Here is a 17,037-nt window from a genome sequence, read left to right on the forward strand (position 1 = left end):
TTTCTGTGTTGCAAAGTGCCAGTGTTGCAACTTGAGAGGAAGTATTAATATTAAAGAACAAACAACGAAATTAAAACTTGAAAGGAAAGGGCTGAAAGTGGAATGATGGTGCTTTGGGAGATGTATTTAAAAGTCAAATTGAGTCCTGTGCTGGTAAAGTCATTGTTATATTTGCTGCCATTGTTGGACTGGTGAAAAGCTGCTCATGTTGTACTGCAGCTTGAATCACACTCAATACTTCGTACAACACTGCATTTAGGCTTTTTTATTTCCTACAGTTTCCCCAACACTTTTCTGTATTATATCTCATTTTCAAAACTGAGAATAAAGTTATCGGGAGCATAACTAAAGGCATAAATTCAATAATTGTATAAGCCTCGTTTTTTTAACGTTTAAGGCAAGAATATTTTTACGTACAGTAATATAAGTTGGTAGTCGATGGTTTATTCATGGCATCTTGGGGAAACTTCATGTCGGAGTGTTGCAGGTTCAGGTTTCACTGTAGAGATCTATGCACATAAAATTAGCTTACATTCTTGTTGCTGCATTGAGGCAATGCTCCACTGTCAGAGACTGACTTCCAAATGCAAATGTCTACCCTCTCAGTTGGACATCAAAGATCCTGCAGCATTTATTCAAAGAAGAGGAGTGGCGTTCACAATCATGAATTATCCCTCAACCAGTTCCATCAAAATGGCAGATTATCTGGCCATTTATTTCGTGGTTGTTTATGGAAACTTATGCATAAATTGTCTGCCAGTTTCCTTCATTACAACTACAATCCAAAACTACTTCAGTGGCTTAAAGTAAATTGGGACATTTCCTACTTCCAGTAGTATTTTTGATGTCCCAATGAAATTAGTAAACTTCCCTTGGTGCACTTCTGCAGAATTTTCATGGAGCTACATGGATTGTTAAATTCTCTCATCTGTTCAGAAAGGGTGGTCAAGTCTGTACTGGAGAGCAGATGCATTGTGCACTCATTGGCAATGCCTGGCTGTTGGGTGAAGGATGAGAGGTGAAAAAAATCTTGTGTTTGATCTATGGGCTTGCCAATAGCTCGACTCCTGAGAAGACTCAGCAGGACCCTGCTGAGCGCACAAGTAACACATTTCACTTCATTTGCATGTAATCGACTGCGTGGGAAATTTTACATGGGCCCAAGTGGGAAGAAGAGGAACTCAAGTACTGAGAATTACCATCCACCTCAATGTACATTCAGAGAATTTGTCCTTCACTTCATTGCTTACATGTCACTCTCTAGCATCAGCTGTATTAACTGGTTACATTGCTGACATTCATTGGAAGTGATCTGTTGGACAGCAAATGGTTATAATTGAGGCTTTATAGCAGATTACAAATTACATTACAGCGTGGAAACAGGTCCTTCGGCCCAACAAGTCCACACCGACCCGCCGAAGCACAACCCACCCATGGCCCTACACTTACCACTTACCTAACACTACGGGCAATTTAGTATGGCCAATTCACCTGACCTGCACATCTTTGGACTGTGGGAGGAAACCGGAGCACCCGGAGGAAACCCACACAGACACGGGGAGAACGTGCAAACTCCACATAGTCAGTTGCCTGAGGAGGGAATTGAACCTGGGTCTCGGGCACTGTGAGGCAGCAGTGCCACCGTGCCACCCACTAACAATAGCCTTCTAACAATGTCAAGCACATAATGGACACTGCTAGTGGAGATAAGTTACAAAGGAAAAGGACAAGGTTAAGCATAAATCACATAACACCAGGTTATAGTCTAACAGGTTTATTTGGAGGCACTAGCTTTCGAAGTGCAGCTTCATCATCAGGTGGTTGTGAAGCAGGATCATAAAACACAGCATTTATAGCAAAAGATTGCAGTGTCATACGGCTGAAATTATATATTGAACAAAACTAGATTAAGTCTTTCATGTTTTTGAATGGGTTTGTTAGTTTCAGTTCTTTGATATGTAAATCCCAGAACTACTTTGAAATCACATTCTTAAGATAGCTTAAGATTTTATAACAAAACGTGCCGTCTCAGCTCAGACAATGAATTAAAGATGTGAGGTTAAAGTCTGTCGTTATCCCAATACTGAGTCAGACTGGTTCTATTTCTAAAATGGAATTTATACAATACTACATGGAGTCACTGCCTGTAGGTAATGTTTTTTTTGAGCAAAATAGAATGTATATCTAAACATAATTCTGCAAAAATAAATTCACCACATAAACTTATAATGTATGTGCAGGAAAGAAAGAGACACAATGAGTGTATGTGTGAGTGTGAGTGCATGTGAGATAGTGTGTGCTTGTGTGTGTGCAAGCTTGGTATAGTATGTGTGAGTGTGATTGGATATAAGCCTGTGAGAGGGTGTGTGCGTGGGTGTGAATGTGTGCTTATGAGCGAGAGAACTTGTGTATGACAGAGGGTATGAGTGAGTGTGAGAGTATGGATGTGTGTATAGTGCAATGATGTCACCTGTAGTGTGGGATGAGCTCGGTTGAGGCCATCCTCGTGGGTACAAACACACACAGACCCTATCTCATGCATGAGCTCTCTCATACGCACATATACGTACACCCTCCACTCTCACACTCATGCACCCTCTCACCCCATCACACCCACACACATACTTTATCAAGCTTGCACATGCAAGCACACTCTCTCACATGCGCTCACACTCACATGCATACTCAAATGCACACACTTACTTTGTGTGTCTCTCTCTCCTGCACACACACACACACACATAAGTTTATGTGGTGAATTTATTTTTGCAGAACTATAGTTGCATATAATCCTATTTTGCTCAAAAAAACAGTATACAGATGGTCAATCCATGTAATAGTGTGTAAATTCCACTTTAGAAATAAAACCAGTCTGACTCAAGGTTGGGATACAGGCAGACTTTAACCTCATATCTTTAATTCATTGTCTGAGCTGAGGTGGCACCTTTTGTTTTAAAACCTTAAGCTATCTTGAGAATGTGACTTCAAGTAGTTCTGGGATTTACATATCAAAGAACTGAAACTAACAAACCCATTCAAAAAGATGAAAGGCTTATTCTAGTTTTGTTCAATATATCATTTCAGCTGTATGACACTATAACCTTTTGCTATAAACTCTGTGTCTTATGATCCTGCTTCACAACTACCTGATGAAGAAACAGCACTTTGAAAGCTAGTGCCTTCAAATAAACCTGTTGGATGAGAACCTGATGTGTGATTTTTAACTTTATCTATCTGAGTCCAAAAAAGGCTCCTCCAAAGCAAGGTTAAGTATGCCAACATATCCATTATAATCTGAATTAGTGTCAATTTCCATCTCTAGACTCCTATTTTCTCCTCACATCTGACATTTTCAAACTGACATTTGTTGTCTTGCTTATCCATTGACTATTTTGAACAGATTAGTTTAAAATTCAGATTATACTCTTACCCACAATTCGTAGAACAGCACACTACAGGCCCTTCAGCCTTGATGATGTGCCGACCTTTTATCCTATTCTAAAATCAAACTAACCCAACTTACTATCATCCATGTGCCTATCCAAGGGTTGCTTAAATGTCTCTAATGTATCTGACTCTACTACCACTATTGACAGGGCATTCCACGCACCCACCACTCTGTGTGTAGAACCTGCCTCTGACATTTCCCTGAACCTTTCTTCAATCACTTAAAATTATGACCCCTTGTGATTGTCATTTCTGCCCTAGGAAAATGTCTCTGACTATTCATTCTATCTATGCCTCTCATCATCTTACATAGCTCTATAAAGTCACGTCTCATCCTTCTTCACTCTAATGAGAAAAACCCTAGCCCCCTCAACCTTTCTTCATAAGACATGCCCTTCAGTCCAGACAGCATCCTGGTAAATCTCCTCTCAACATCTCTAAAGCTTCCACATCTTTCCTATAATGAGGTGACCAGAACTGACCGGAATATTCCAAGTGTGGTCTATCTAGAGCTCTGTAGAGCTGCAGCATAACCTCACGGCTCTTAAATGGCTCCTAAATTTGGATGCAGCTTAGTTGTGAGTGAGGACTTCCGTCTTCCTCTCATGCCTACATTTGGTCACATTGAAGTACCTTTTTTTGAATATATTTGTTTAATACAACCCAAGAAGGGTTACTTTACATTAAAACTGTGTCAGCAACAAATTTGACATGATCATAATATCTGAGGGGCATTTACCAATCAATACAGTTTGAAACTGGACATCAACTGAACGAAGTGTAGTGTCCCCTGAAGTGAGATTAGAAGGTAGCAGAGAGTTGTACCACAATCAGATATAATTCCATCCTCATTTTAAAGGTGTATATTCTGTACTTAATCTCATCTCTCCATTATAAAATTTACTTATAATTGCAATTGCTGATCAAATTTATCACTCTGTTTGTAGTAGTCATTGACTCATACAGTATGGAAATAAACTAGAGGCATTTGAAACCTTCAGCGATTTGTTTATGCATATACAAAAGAGATGCACTCTTTACATGGGAAAAATGGTTCTTATAGAATCCCTACAGTGTGGAAGCAGGCCCTTCGGCCCAACAAGTCCACACCAGCCCTCCAAAGAGTAATCCACCCAGACCCATTCCCCTACTACTCTACATTTATCCCAGACTAATGCACCTAATCTACATATCCCTGAACACTACATATCCCTGAACACTATGGGCGATTTAGCATGGCCAATTCACCTGCACATCTTTGGACTGTGGGTGGAAACCGGAGCTTCTGAAGGGAACCCACGCAGACACGAGGAGAATGTACAAACCTACACAGGCGGTCGCCAAGGCAGGAACCAAACCTAGATCCCTGGTGCAGTGAAGCAACAGTGCTAACCACTGAGCCACCATGCCAGCCATATTCTTCCACAAACTGTTACAGATCATTGATTTTATACTACATGTACATGGGCTCTGCATTATTTTTAATATACCAATCGCCAAACATACACATGTTCCACACATCTAGTCATGGTCAGATTTCATCTACGTCATTTGCATAACAAATTGACACCAGAGTACAGGAAGGAGGGAAGGTAAACAGATGGCCAATTGCCAAATCTTTAATCTTGTTTTCATGGGAAATGTAATCTTAATCACTAGAATATCGTATTCATTTATTTTTCCAGTGCTCTGGCTTAGTAACTTAGGGTAGTCGATCTTGCCTTCTTCTCTGGACCTAGCATTGTTCACACAAGAATGTCATCTTTTCACTTTCCTGTCTCAGAATTTCTATAGTGTGGCCCATTTGGCCCAGCAGGTCTGCACCAACTCTCCAAGGAACATCTCCCCTGGACCTCTACCCTATCCCCATAACGCCATGTTTACTAGGGCTAATCCGTTTAGTCTACACATCCCTGGATACTACGGACAATTTATTATGGTCAATCCATCTAACCTGTGCATTTTCAGACGATGGGAGGAAACCGGAATGTCTGGAGGAAACACGTGCAGATATGGGAAGAACGTGCAAGCTTTGCACAAACTGTCTCCCCTAAGACTGGGGTCAAACCTATGTCTCTAGCACTGTCAGGCAGCAGTGCTAACCACTTAGCCACTGTGCTGCCCTGGAGGGATCCTGTATCTAAGTTTCTCTAAGGTATGCCTGGACAGTCATAGGCTACTGTCGCCAAAACAAAATGCTGTCAATACTCAGGAGATCTGCCAGTTCTGTAAAGAGTAGACAGGCAGGAGGCTGGAAGAACACAGTAAGCCAGGCAGCATCAGGAGGTGCGGGAGTCGATGTTTTGGGTGTAACCCTTATAAAGGGGGAGATGGGGGCAGGGTGGTGAAGTGGGGATAGGTGAAGACAGGGAGCAGTGGAAGAGAGGGGGAGGGTCTGGGAAAGGAGTCAGGGGATGAGAAAGGAGTTTATTTGAAATTGGAGAACTCAATGTTAAGTCCTCCAGGCTGTAGGGTGCCCAGGCAGAAGATAAGGTGTTGTTTCTCCAATAGGAACTGTGGTTTGTTTTGGCAGTGGAAAAGGCCAAGGATGGTCATGATGGAATTAAAATGGGTGGTGACTGGGAGGTCCGGTCGGCCGCTGCAGGCCCAACCATGATGCTTGGTGAACCATTCTCTAAGTTTATGTTTGGTCTCCCCGATGTAGAGAAGACCACATTGGAAGCACCTGATACAGTAAACTAAGTTGGAAGAGAGGCAGGTGAACCTCTATCTCACCTGGAAGGATGTTTTGGGGCCTTGGATGGAGGTGAGGTGGCTGGTCTACCGGCAGGTTTTGCATCATTTCTGATTGCAGGGGAAGATACCTGGCAGTTTGGTGGCAGGGTCGCGTGATCCAAGGACTGTTGGAGTAAACGGTCCTTGCAGAAGGCAGAGGGAGTGGGGTCTATTTGAAGTTGGTGGAAGTGTTTGAGGATGATGCGTTAGGTGTGGAGACTGGTGGGGTGGTAGGTGAGGACAAGGGGGACTCTGTCTTTATTACTTTGGGGAGAGTTTAGAGCAGTGGAACGGGGAATGGAGGTGGTCTGGATGATGGAGGGAGGAAAAACACGTTGTTCAAAATAGGTGGACATCTGGGATGCTAGCGAGACAGGCTTCTGTCTATCTACTTTGGATTCCAGCATCTGCAGTTTTTCGATCTCTAGTCCTGTGAAGAGGGCAGACTATTAAAGTATCCAGTATAAATCCATCATTGGAATCAGCAAATATTACTTAAGTATTACTTTAAAAACACCACAAACGTTTTGTCTCTTATACATGCAGCTCAGCACCACCTTCTCAAAAGCATTTGGGGAGGGGCAATAAATGCAGGCCCAGCAACAAACACCCACACTGTGAATGAATTTAAAAAGCACAAGGATAATGACTACAATTAACATTTATATAACATCTTTTAAAACGGTAAAATGTAGCAAAAAGCTTCTCTGGAATGTTATTTTAAAAATTATCACCAAGCTGCATGTGGAATCAGGGCACCATCAAAGATGTACCTTTTAAGGAGCATCCGGAAGAAGGAGAAGCAAGCAGAGATTAGGGAATTCCAGAGCTTAGACACCAGTGGAGTGATGGCAATTGGGAGTGCACAAGAGTTCGGAATTTTAAGAGTTTTTGAGATGAAGAAGGTTACAGTGATAGGCAGAGGCAAGTGCACAGAAGGGTTGAAGCTATTATTCCAGTACTGATTTCACTGAATTAAAGATAAACTGGTAAAAGTTTAAACAGTTACGCAAAAAGTGGCATTTGTTTCTTCAGCTAAAAGTATGATTTCCACGAATATATAAATTATATTAGGAACATGCTGAAGGAGGTCATTAAGCCCCTGAAACCTGTTTCCCCATTCAATGAAAACTCAAATGATTTGTGACCTAACTCCTTATACCCACCTTTGCCCAGGTCCTTTACTATCTTTGGTTAACAAAAATCCATAAGCTTCAACTTTAGCTACATATGGTCACATTGAAGTACCTTCTTTTGAATATATTTTATATATTTTTGAATATATATAACTTTAGCTCACAGTCTGTGCTGAAGGACTTAATCTTGAAGTCCATATATGAATAGACATTCCCCTGCCCACTTGCATATGAATACAGAAACATACGAATTAGGAGCAACAGGCTCCTTGAGACTGCCCTACTATTCAACAAGATCATGGCTGATCTGAAAGTGGCAGAGGAGTTAAACAGTCGTTATAATGGAAGATATTTCAAAGTTCCCACTAATAGTAAAAAAAAGGGAAGAATTAAACCATTACCATCACTAAAGAAATAGTATTAGACAAATTAATAGGGTTATGGGGAGATAAGTCCTTTGGCCCTGATGGCTTGTGTCCTAGGAAACTAAAAGAAGTAGCTATAGAGATAATGGGTGCATTGGTTGTAGTATTCCAAAAATCCTTGGATTCTGGAGAAGTACCAGAGGATTGGAAAACTGCATATATGACACTCCATGTGAAAAAGGGAGGGAGGCAAAAAGCAGGGAACTTTAGGCCATTTAACCTGGCATATATTATCGGAAAAAATCATCAATTATAAAGGAATCAATTATTAAGAAAGTAATAGTACATTTGGAAAATCATAATCTAATCAGGCAGAGTCAGCTTGGCTTCATGAAAGAGAAATCACGTTTGACTAATTTATTAGAGTTTTTCCAGGAAGTCTCAACCAGCATGGGTAGAGGGGAACTAATAGATATTTTGTGTTTGGACTTCAGAAGTCATTCAACAAAGTATCTCAAAAAAGTCATGTGATGTTGGAGGTAGTATATTGGCATGGACAGAGAATTAGCTAACGAGCAGAAACAGCGAGTAGGAATAAGGAGTTCTTTTTCAGGTTGGCGACCCATGACCAATGAGGTCCCACAGGGATCAGTGCTGGGGCTGCAACTGTTTACAATATATATGAATAACTTGAAAGGAAGTGAATGTGCTGCAGCAATATTTGCAGATGACACAAAAATAAGTGGAAATAAGAAGGAAACAAACAGCTTACATGGAGATATTGATGGGTTAGGTAAGTGGGCAGAAAGTTAGCAAATGGAGTCTAATCTTGATAAAGGTGAAGTTGCTCATTTGGAAGGGAGAACATTATTTAACTGGATAAACCCTGTGGAAAGTTATGGCACAAAAGGACTTAGGGGAACTTGCACATGAAACTCAGAAAACTAGCATTGCAGGTACAACAGGTAGACAGGAAGGCTAATGGAATGTTGGTCAATGGACTTGGAGTCTAAGAGTAGGACATCTTACTGCAACTTTACAGGGTACTGGTGAGACCACATCTGGAGTACTATGAACAAATTTGGTCCCTTCTATTTAAAGAAAAATATTATCTCATTGGAGGCAGTTCAGAAAATATTCAGTAGGATGATCCTCAGGAAGGAGGGATTATCTTTCAAGCAAAGGCAAAACAGGTTGGGACTTTCCTCACTGGAGTTTAGAAGAATGAGAGGTAATCTTATTGAAACATGTAGAATTCTGGAAGGGGCAAATACTGAGAGGATGTTTTCCCTCATAGGAAATCCTAGGGCAGGAGGGCACAGTCTTAGAATAAAGGGGTGCAAATTTAAAACTGAGATGAGGAGGAATTACTTCTTTCAGAGAGTTGTGAGTCTTTGGAACTCATTGCAACTGAGAGCATTGGGGTAGAGTCTTTCAGACTGAGATAGTTTGATTCTTGATCAGTTGGGAAATCAAAAGTTTCAGGGAAAACACAGAAAAAGGGATGTGAGGAATGTCGGATCAGCCATGATCCTATTGAGTGGTGAATGGCCTACTCCTGTTCCTATTTCTTATAATCTTGTGGATTACTCCTCCGGACTGCCTACCCCTGATGAGCTATCACTCCCTTCTTTATTAAAAGTCTAAGAGTCTACTTAGCTTTCCAAAAATCTTAAATCAGATCCAAGAGGCATGACTTAATCTTGATAAATCCGAGCTGGTTTTCTCTAATCTGCTGAATTTTCTGGGGGACGTGATGACCTCGTGGTATTATCACTGGACTGTCGATCCAGAGACCCAGGTAATGTCCCAGGATCTAGGTTTGAATCCCACTATGGCAGATCGTGGAATTTGAAATCAATGAATAGCTGGAACTAAGCATCTAATAATGACCATGAATCCATTTTTGATTTTTGGAAAAACCCATCTGGTTCACTAATATCCTTTAGGGAAGGAAAATGCCATCCTTACCTGGTTTGGTCTACATGTGACTCTAGACCCTCAGCAATGTGCTTCCCTCTTAACTGTCCTCTGGGCAATTAAGGATGGGCAATACATACTGTCTCGTCAGTGACGTCCTCATCCTGTGAATAAATAAAGAAAGAAATGATGTTCAGTCACTCTAACCTTACTTATAGCTTCTATTAATTTTCCAAGATCAGCTGCAAGACTAACTACTTTATAAGTCACTGTTTACCCTAACTCAGCTTTCTTCTGCATCATGGTTTGATTTCTGTATCCCTTCAGATAATAAACATGTGGAATAATTTGAAACCTATAACTGCATATTTGGCGTTGGCCTATTTTGAGAAAAGTAATCACAAGCATGACTGGGTGAGATGAACCTGGTTCCTAAAAGACATGACAGCAGTGATGGTGGATGTACTAATTTTGATATTCCACAGTTCTCCAGATTCCAGAATAGTCTCTATGGATTAGAAGGTCCCTCATGTTAACACACTATTCAAAAGAAGAGGTTAAGAGAAAACAGGCAACTGTAGGCCAGAAACAAAAACAGAAAGTGCTGGGAAAGCTCTGCAGGTCTGGCAGCATCTGTGAAGAGAAATCAGTTAACATTTCAGATCTGGTAACCCTTCCTCAGAACTATAGGCCAGCTAATGATAGGGAAAACATCTGAATCTATTATTGACGGTATGGTAATGGAAAATTCTAAAAAAATGAGGCATTAATTTATAAATTGTATTGACCAGGCTGTTAGAATTTGTTTGACATTGTAGTTGCTGGGCTAGATAAGTAGATCCAGTCTGTTTAGATCTTCAAAAGTATTTGTTTAATTGCCTCACACAATTAGAAATAATAGGATTGAGATTAACACATGGCCAGATACAGAACTGGTTAACAGATAGAAAAGAAGAGAGTAGGAATAAGCAGATAATTTTCATACTGGCATGATGTAACTAATGGTCCTTAGCTACTTACAATCTGTACCAATGAGTTAGATGAGGAGACAGGGTGTTACACATCAAAGATTTCTAACAGTCCAAAGTTTGATTTGAATATAAGAATGTGAAGAGGGTGCAGAGGACTATGGACAGACTAATTAAGTGAACAGGAATATAACAGATAATGAGACTAAATCTGAAGTTACACTCTGCGTTTGTATTCAGATGGACCTTCGTGTTCAAATTCATAGATTCAAACAGACTGTATATTGTGCAACACAATTTTTCCCTATTTACTTTGTAAAAGTTAAAGTTACTATAGTCTACAGTGGTGGTTTCACCTGAGCATTATCACACCTCATCCTTCATGCTAACCTATTTAATTTCTTGTTACGGGAATTGAACCTACACTGGTGGTATCACTCTGCACTGCAAACTAGCTATCCAGCCAATTGAGTGTGGTAAACAAAACAGAAAATGCCAGGAAAATTCAGCAGGTCTGGCAGCATCTATGGAGAGAAAGCAGAATTAACATTTCGGGTCCAGTGACCCTTCTTCAGAACTGATTGTAGCTGGAAAAGTTTGGTATATGTGCTAAAGAAGAGGTGGGGGAGGTAAACAGTATATGATAGGTGAAAATGGGGCCCAAAAGAGAGAAACACAGTTGACAGACAAAGGACCAGGTAAAGGTCAGCCTCGGAGAATAAATAACTATTAATGGGGTCCACTTGTGGCTGACAATGGGCTGTTGGAGGTAGCAGTCCATATGATGATGTGACCTGGTGTGTAAGGGTTGGAGTAAGAGCATGGGAGAAGGTACTGAAGCCCTAAAATCTAATTTGTTCACCTGTCACTGAGCATGTTTTGTCCATTGAATGTAATATTGAGTTCAACTGGCTGCAGGCTTCCCAAGTGGAAAATAAGGTCTTGTTTTTCCAGCTTGCACTGAGCTTCACTGGAGCAATGCACCAAGCCTGAGATGTTGGCCAGGGAACGTGGCAGTGTGTTGAAATGGTAGGCAACTGAATGCTCAGGGTCATTTTTGCAGACAGAAATTAGGTATTCTGCAAAACAGTCGTCCAGTCTACATTTCACCTCCCCTGTGTAGAGCAGGCTACATTGTAAGCAGCGAATACAGTAAACTAATTTGGGTGAAGTGCAGATAAATCACAGTTTCAACTGGAAGGTGTGTCTGGGGCCTTGGATGTGAGGAGAGAGGAAGTAAACAGGCAAGTGTTACACATTCTGCGACTGCATGGGAAAGTGACTTGGGAATGTGGAGAAATATTGGGAGTGGAGGAGTAGGTCAATTTGTATCACAGGAGCAGGGAAGTCAACGTTTCAGGTCTTGACCTTTCAACAGGGTCCCGACCTGTAACGGTGACTCCCCAGCTTCTCTGATGCTGCTTGACCTGTGGTACTTTTTCCACCTCTACACTTTATCCACTCTGACTTTCCAGAATCTGCAGTTCTGACTATCTCCAATGGAGGTGTAGACCAAGGTGACTCAGAGGAAATGGTCCATGCAGAAAGCTAACAATGGAGGGGAATATGTATCTGGTGGTGACATCCTTCTGGAGATGGCAGAAATGGCCCCTAATAATCTTATCAATGCTCATGGGAGATGGGTAAGGATTAGGGGGAGCCTGTTGTTGTATGGGAGAGAAGAGGGCTGAAATACAGGAAATGGGTCAGATACCCTGTTAACCATAATGGTGGGGAATCCTCGATTAAGGAAAAAGGTGGACATTTTGGAGGGTCCCTTTTAGAAGTTGGCATCATTGGAACAGATGAGATGTGGAACAACGAAATAGAAAGCAGAATGCGAAGATGTATCGTCAAGGTAACTGTGGAAGTCAGTGGGTTTGCAGTGAATATTAGTGGCCTGCCTGTAGCACTGTAAAATCCTATTGATTGCAATATAATATAACTCCTGCTGAAGGTGGCAGAAATGGCCCCTAATAATCTTTTGAATGATGATGGGATGTAGGTAAGGATGTAGGGAGAGTCTATCATTGTGTGGGAGGGAAGAGAGGCGATGAGGGGCGAAGTGTGGGAAATGGGTGAGATACGGCTGAGGGACCTGTCAGCCATGATGGTGGGGAATCCTTGGTCTCCCTGCAAAATAGCAAAATAAAATGTACATTATCAGTTAAATGAAATCTGCTGCCGAATTCATTACTTTTCGATTCATTTTAACTTAATGGAAGAGATTTTAAAGGAAATGTGGGAGTGGAAGTTGAAACTAAGATTGAATTTTACATTGAGGTTACAATTATTACTACGGTATGAGATACGTACAATGCTAACCTGTGTATGAGCCTCCACTAACAGGTATGATCTAAACATCCTAATTTCATCATCATTAATTGGGGCTAGAAGATGAAGATTGAGCCCAATAACTCTGTATTCAGTGGAGAAACGTTTAAATTGATCTGTTTTGTTCTATAGGTGGATTCCCTGCGTCATGTTATACACCAGACAGGCGGATACAGTGATGAGATGGCAGCAAACCAGATTTACACCCCAAGGCGTATAGATGTAAGACCCATTCAGTTAACCTTTTATATCTGTCATTTGGCATTTATGATGTCATTTCTGGTTAAGGTTGGCTCGCCCATGGACACTAGATGTGCTTTGTCCTTTGTCTCCGAATGTGCCTTGTCCATTCTCACTGAACCTGTCTTGTCCATTGACTCTCAACTTCCCTTGTCCATTTGTCATTGACCATACCTTGTCCATTGACACTGAGCATGCTTTGTCCATTGACACTGAGAGTGCCTCATGTATTGTTACTGAGCTTGCCTTGTTTATTGGCATTGAACCTGCACTGAGGAGGAAGTGAGGACTGCAGATGCTGGAGATCAGAGTCGAGAGTGTGGTGGTGGAAAAGCACAGCAGGCAGCATCCGAGGAGCAGGAGATCAACGTTTCGGGCAAAAACCCTTCATCAGGGCTTGTCCATTATCACAGAGCATGCCTTGTCCATTGTTGCAGTACATGCCTTGTCCGTTGTCACAGAACGTGCCTTGTCCATTATCACAGAACATGCCTTGTCCATTGTCACAGAATATGCCTTGTCAATTATCACAGAACATGCCGTGTCCATTGTCACAGAACGTGCCTTTTCCATTGTCACAGAGCGTGCCTTGTCCATTGTCACAGAACGTGCCTTGTCCATTGTCACAGAACGTGCCTTGTCCATTGTCACAGAGCGTGCCTTGTCCATTGTCACAGAGCGTGCCTGTCCATTTGTCACAGAACATGCCTTGTCCATTGTCACAGAGTGTGCCTTGTCCATTGTCACAGAATGTGCCTTGTCCATTTGTCACAGAACATGCCTTATCCATTGTCACAGAACGTGCCTTGTCCATTTGTCACAAAACGTGCCTTGTCCATTTGTCACAGAACATGCCTTGTCCATTGTCACAGAACGTGCCTTGTCCATTGTCACAGAGAGTGCCTTGTCCATTATCACAGAGCGTGCCTTGTCCATTGTCACAGAGCGTGCCTTGTCCATTATCACAGAACATGCCTTGTCCATTATCACAGAATGTGCCTTGTCCATTGTTACAGAGCGTGCCTTGTCCATTATCACAGAACGTGCCTTGTCCATTGTCACAGAGCGTGCCTGTCCATTTGTCACAGAACATGCCTTGTCTATTATCACAGAACGTGCCTTGTCCATTGTCACAGAACATGCCTTGTCCATTGTCACAGAACGTGCCTTGTCCATTGTCACAGAGCGTGCCTTGTCCATTGTCACAGAACATGCCTTGTCCATTGTCACAGAACGTGCCTTGTCCATTATCACAGAGCGTGCCTTGTCCATTATCACAGAACATGCCTTGTCCATTATCACAGAATGTGCCTTGTCCATTGTTACAGAACGTGCCTTGTCCATTATCACAGAACGTGCCTTGTCCATTATCACAGAGCGTGCCTTGTCCATTTGTCACAGAACATGCCTTGTCCATTATCACAGAACGTGCCTTGTCTATTGTTACAGAGCGTGCCTTGTCCATTATCACAGAGCATGCCTTGTCCATTTGTCACAGAACATGCCTTGTCCATTTGTCACAGAACATGCCTTGTCCATTATCACAGAACGTGCCTTGTCCATTATCACAGAACGTGCCTTGTCCATTGTTACAGAGCGTGCCTTGTCCATTGTTGCAGTACATGCCTTGTCCGTTGTCACAGAACGTGCTATGTCCATTATCACAGAACATGCCTTGTCCATTGTCACAGAACATGCCTTGTCCATTGTCACAGAATATGCCTTGTCAATTATCACAGAACATGCCGTGTCCATTATCACAAAGCGTGCCTTTTCCATTGTCACAGAGCATGCCTTGTCCATTGTCACAGAACATGCCTTGTCCATTATCACAGAACATGCCTTGTCCATTATCACAAAGTGTGCCTTTTCCATTGTCACAGAACATGCCTTGTCCATTGTCACAGAACGTGCCTTGTCCATTGTCACAGAACGTGCCTTGTCCATTGTCACAGAGCGTGCCTTGTCCATTTGTCACAGAACGTGCCTTGTCCATTTGTCACAGAACGTGCCTTGTCCATTATCACAGAACGTGCCTTGTCCATTGTCACAGAACGTGCCTTGTCCATTGTCACAGAGCGTGCCTTGTCCATTTGTCACAGAGCGTGCCTGTCCATTTGTCACAGAACATGCCTTGTCCATTATCACAGAACGTGCCTTGTCCATTGTCACAGAGCGTGCCTTGTCCATTGTCACAGAGCGTGCCTGTCCATTTGTCACAGAACATGCCTTGTCCATTGTCACAGAGCGTGCCTTGTCCATTGTCACAGAGCGTGCCTTGTCCATTGTCACAGAACGTGCCTTGTCCATTTGTCACAGAACATGCCTTGTCCATTGTCACAGAACGTGCCTTGTCCATTGTCACAGAACGTGCCTTGTCCATTGTCACAGAGCGTGCCTTGTCCATTATCACAGAGCGTGCCTTGTCCATTGTCACAGAGCGTGCCTTGTCCATTATCACAGAACGTGCCTTGGCCATTGTTACAGAGCGTGCCTTGTCCATTATCACAGAGCGTGCCTTGTCCATTATCACAGAACGTGCCTTGTCCATTGTTACAGAACGTGCCTTGTCCATTGTTACAGAGCGTGCCTTGTCCATTGTCACAGAACGTGCCTTGTCCATTGTTACAGAGCGTGCCTTGTCCATTATCACAGAACATGCGTTGTCCATTTGTCACAGAACATGCCTTGTCCATTTGTCACAGAACATGCCTTGTCCATTTGTCACAGAACATGCCTTGTCCATTGTTACAGAGCGTGCCTTGTCCATTGTTACAGAGCGTGCCTTGGCCATTATCACAGAACATGCCTTGTCCATTTGTCACAGAACATGCCTTGTCCATTATCACAGAACGTGCCTTGTCCATTGTCACAGAACGTGCCTTGTCCATTATCACAGAACATGCGTTGTCCATTATCACAGAGCGTGCCTTGTCCATTTGTCACAGAACATGCCTTGTCCATTTGTCACAGAACATGCCTTGTCCATTATCACAGAGCGTGCCTTGTCCATTATCACAGAGCGTGCCTTGTCCATTGTCACAGAACATGCCTTGTCCATTATCACAGAGCGCGCCTTGTCCATTATCACAGAACGTGCCTTTTCCATTATCACAGAACATGCCTTGTCCATTGTCACAGAACATGCCTTGTCCATTTGTCACAGAACATGCCTTGTCCATTATCACAGAGCGTGCCTTGTCCATTATCACAGAGCGTGCCTTGTCCATTGTCACAGAACATGCCTTGTCCATTATCACAGAGCGTGCCTTGTCCATTGTCACAGAACATGCTTTGTCCATTATCACAGAGCGTGCCTTGTCCATTTGTCACAGAACATGCCTTGTCCATTATCACAGAACGTGCCTTGTCTATTGTTACAGAGCGTGCCTTGTCCATTATCACAGAGCATGCCTTGTCCATTTGTCACAGAACATGCCTTGTCCATTTGTCACAGAACATGCCTTGTCCATTATCACAGAACGTGCCTTGTCCATTATCACAGAACGTGCCTTGTCCATTGTTACAGAGCGTGCCTTGTCCATTGTTGCAGTACATGCCTTGTCCGTTGTCACAGAACGTGCTATGTCCATTATCACAGAACATGCCTTGTCCATTGTCACAGAACATGCCTTGTCCATTGTCACAGAATATGCCTTGTCAATTATCACAGAACATGCCGTGTCCATTATCACAAAGCGTGCCTTTTCCATTGTCACAGAGCATGCCTTGTCCATTGTCACAGAACATGCCTTGTCCATTATCACAGAACATGCCTTGTCCATTATCACAAAGTGTGCCTTTTCCATTGTCACAGAACATGCCTTGTCCATTGTCACAGAACGTGCCTTGTCCATTGTCACAGAACGTGCCTTGTCCATTGTCACAGAG

General features: G+C 42.5%; 1 protein-coding gene across 3 annotated transcripts in view; it reads left to right on the forward strand.

The window, feature by feature from the left end:
• Positions 1-17,037, forward strand: part of pbx4 (pre-B-cell leukemia transcription factor 4) — a 586,925-nt gene that overhangs the window by 543,476 nt on the left and 26,412 nt on the right. For all 3 annotated transcript variants that reach the window (XM_072564028.1, XM_072564029.1, XM_072564030.1), the window contains one exon: positions 13,039-13,128. In XM_072564028.1, coding sequence (XP_072420129.1) covers positions 13,039-13,128 — 90 coding nt within the window. The remainder of the gene's footprint in view (positions 1-13,038; positions 13,129-17,037) is intronic.

Source organism: Chiloscyllium punctatum, chromosome 46 (genome assembly GCF_047496795.1).
Source record: "Chiloscyllium punctatum isolate Juve2018m chromosome 46, sChiPun1.3, whole genome shotgun sequence".
In the NCBI taxonomy this organism is placed as follows: domain Eukaryota; kingdom Metazoa; phylum Chordata; class Chondrichthyes; order Orectolobiformes; family Hemiscylliidae; genus Chiloscyllium; species Chiloscyllium punctatum.